Source organism: Morone saxatilis, unplaced genomic scaffold, assembly GCF_004916995.1.
Source record: "Morone saxatilis isolate NCDOM2014 unplaced genomic scaffold, NCSU_SB_2.0 Contig1, whole genome shotgun sequence".
Lineage (NCBI taxonomy): Eukaryota > Metazoa > Chordata > Actinopteri > Moronidae > Morone > Morone saxatilis.
Window position 1 is genome coordinate 4,878,511 of NW_023339651.1, and position 2,856 is coordinate 4,881,366.

Sequence of the window (2,856 nt, forward strand, 5' to 3'; positions counted from 1 at the left end):
GATGTGATGTTAAGTTAGTGAAGAGACAGAGACTTGGGGGGGGGGGGCTTATTCAGCTTGTTCGGTGGACACATTAAGTGCTCTGTTATGGCAACTGCATGAAATGTGTTTCATCATGTTGCTGGCGCTTCCCAGAGAAGTGCTCACACAAGTTTCTATTTATGCTGCAAATAAGTGTCTATTTTAACCTAATGTTTAATGACTTTATTGGCTTTCTTTTCTGTAAATGAAAGCAGTTTTATTCCATTCAATTTCCGTTGGTTTTTAATAGATGGCCACTGATTCCATGGTAACTCACCCTAGCTGTGGCACTGAGCCTCTCAGATGAATACATCAAACACAGCAATATAGCCAATGTTCTCTAAATGTCCCTTCAGAGTAGAGGACACACATTTTATAGGCAGAGCATCATACCAAAAACCTGATTTTCCATGTTTACTGAAAGCAAAAGAAAAGGAAAGGTGAACTTGTTGCAGCATCTGTTTGCAAGTTGCTGTTTCTTGTTGTGCTGACTCACTCTGAAACACAAGACCCTGTCACTGAAAAGTGAAAAGGCTTTTCTGGCAGTCTGCACACTTGTTCTTCTGGTTTGACTCATTTAAACCATCACCATTACCAAACCGTAAAATGTTTCTGAGAAGAGCTGTCCCTCTGCAAAAAGGAACCAGTAAGATGATCAGCAACATGTGTACTTTAAGGTTGAGACAATTATTCATATAACTTTATATCTTAGAGGAAAAACATTCACAGTTTTAACTCTTTTTATTCTCTTAACATTCACTCAGTAGCTATTCAGAGGCGTGAATATGAGGTTATACTTGAAGACATCAGATGCAACACTGCTAGTGCTCAATATTTAGTTGAAACAGTAGGTTTTGGTTACTTCTGGATGAAATACACTTGGGGAAACTAGTTTTCTTAAAGACTGTATATTTTAGAATAGGACATCGTTTTTTTTGTGATATAAATATGTTAAAGTAATGCCTTTTGTTACCATTGTAAGATCAAAAATAGCTACTTTTGTCCAAAAATGTACAATATAAAACATTGATTTCAGCATTTGCCCAAATATTTTGCATGCTGAGTTTCAATTAAACTGTGAATTATTAGTTTGAGTCTCAGACTCGCTCATTAAACCCTTCCCTCCTCATTCTTTAATCTTTCCCTCTTTCTCACCCCCCAGGTGCCTTGTTGCTGGGTGGTTTCCTGTACAGCTGGCAGTTCCCCCACTTCAACGCCCTCAGCTGGAACTTAAGGGAAGACTACTCTCGCGGCGGCTACCGCATGGTGTCCGTCACCCACCCCGGCATGTGCAAGCGGGTGGCCCTGCGCCACAGCGTGGGCCTGATCGGCCTGTCGACCTTAGCGCCCGTGCTGGACGTCACCACCTGGACCTTTCCCGTCATCTCCCTCCCCATCAACCTGTACATCAGCTACCTGGCCTTCCGCTTCTACCGCAAGGGAGACCGCAGCAGCGCCCGCAAGCTGTTCTTCTGCAGCCTGTGGCACCTCCCTATGCTGCTGCTGCTGGCGCTCACTTGTAAGAAGCCTCGCAACGATCAGGATCCAGCTCTACCTCCAGCTCCTTTGGTTTCGTAGAAGCCCCAACACTTCTAAGATCTCTGAGACCCTTACTTTAACGGAGATACTGCGTCAGCGTCTCCCTTTGCTGCTGATTTTGGTGCTCGCTGCAGATCAGGAAACGAGCTGGAAATTATTTGAATCAAAATAGGTGATTTACAGAAAACACACTGAATTATTACACCAGGTTATAATCCTTTCAATATGTGTGTGTGTACTGTATATATTCTGTATTTATTTATATAGGGGCCCACCAGTTCCTCTCCATGTTGTACATGACTGATGTGAAATGATCTTGTATAGTGTAAATTGCTCCTATGGATCCACACAGGCATCACGGTCTGTGGATTACTTATCGCATTGTACAAATGCAAAATAGAAAAAGAGGATATATAATGCACATTAAGACATCATGGTGTCAAAAGATTCAAGTTTTGGTTTGCAGTCAGTATATGAAAATAAGACAAAGATAAACGTATCCCGAAGCAGCTATACGTCACTGCACTCGATTGTTGTTCAACTTTGATTTGAGCCGCTTTACTTGACAGTTTGTACACCTCACTGTATTTTGCCACTGAGCGAACGCACTGATCTTCATTCATTTACAAAATGCTTCTAATTCAGCACGGTTCGCCTGCACCATCACATCAGGTCACCCCTGTAAAAAGACAAGGGCAAATGTTGTTTAACAATAAACATGTCATTATTGTAATTCTGTCTTTTGTGTCATCATTTCCTCATTGGCTGTTTCCATTTAAAACTCAATTTAAAAGTTATAATTTGTGCATGACTGGCTGCGTACCTGAAGTAGAGGCCTCACCCTTATCAGTCACACACACACACAAGCTGGCACCACAGCTCGTTAGGTGGTGGTGCTGACTCAACATGCACATAATATATGGATTTAAGTTTCAATTATAGCCTTAGTGGATATGCTCGCTTTAAGCACAATCACCGTCCCTCCAATAAGCTCTATTTAGCAAGCCACCTCTGCACCTGTCAGTCAACATGTGCTCCCCTTCCGCCCTCTACCCCTAGTTTTGGTATTTGGTTACATTTCCATCACCGTGCTCGGAGAAACAAGCGCCCCCTTCCCGTCGCTGCCATCCTCCCTCCATAAAAGGGGACTGTGGGATTTAGCCAAGGCCGGGAGACCTGAAACGGCTCAACATCCTCGTAAAGTGTCTGACCGGATACAGAGTTTCATATCAGAGGGTGAAAGGGGAGCGATGGAGCCAGCTGTTACAGTTGAGAGAAAAGTTGGAAAAACACACA

At 43.0% G+C, this 2,856-nt stretch overlaps 1 protein-coding gene across 1 annotated transcript in view; it reads left to right on the top strand.

Annotated features, from left to right (window-relative positions):
• Positions 1-2,293, top strand: part of LOC118330301 (protoheme IX farnesyltransferase, mitochondrial) — a 31,483-nt gene extending 29,190 nt beyond the window's left edge. The window contains exon 7 of the mRNA XM_035664792.1: positions 1,184-2,293. Coding sequence (XP_035520685.1) covers positions 1,184-1,599 — 416 coding nt within the window. The 3' untranslated portion in view covers positions 1,600-2,293. The remainder of the gene's footprint in view (positions 1-1,183) is intronic.
• Positions 2,294-2,856: the final 563 nt, after the last annotated feature.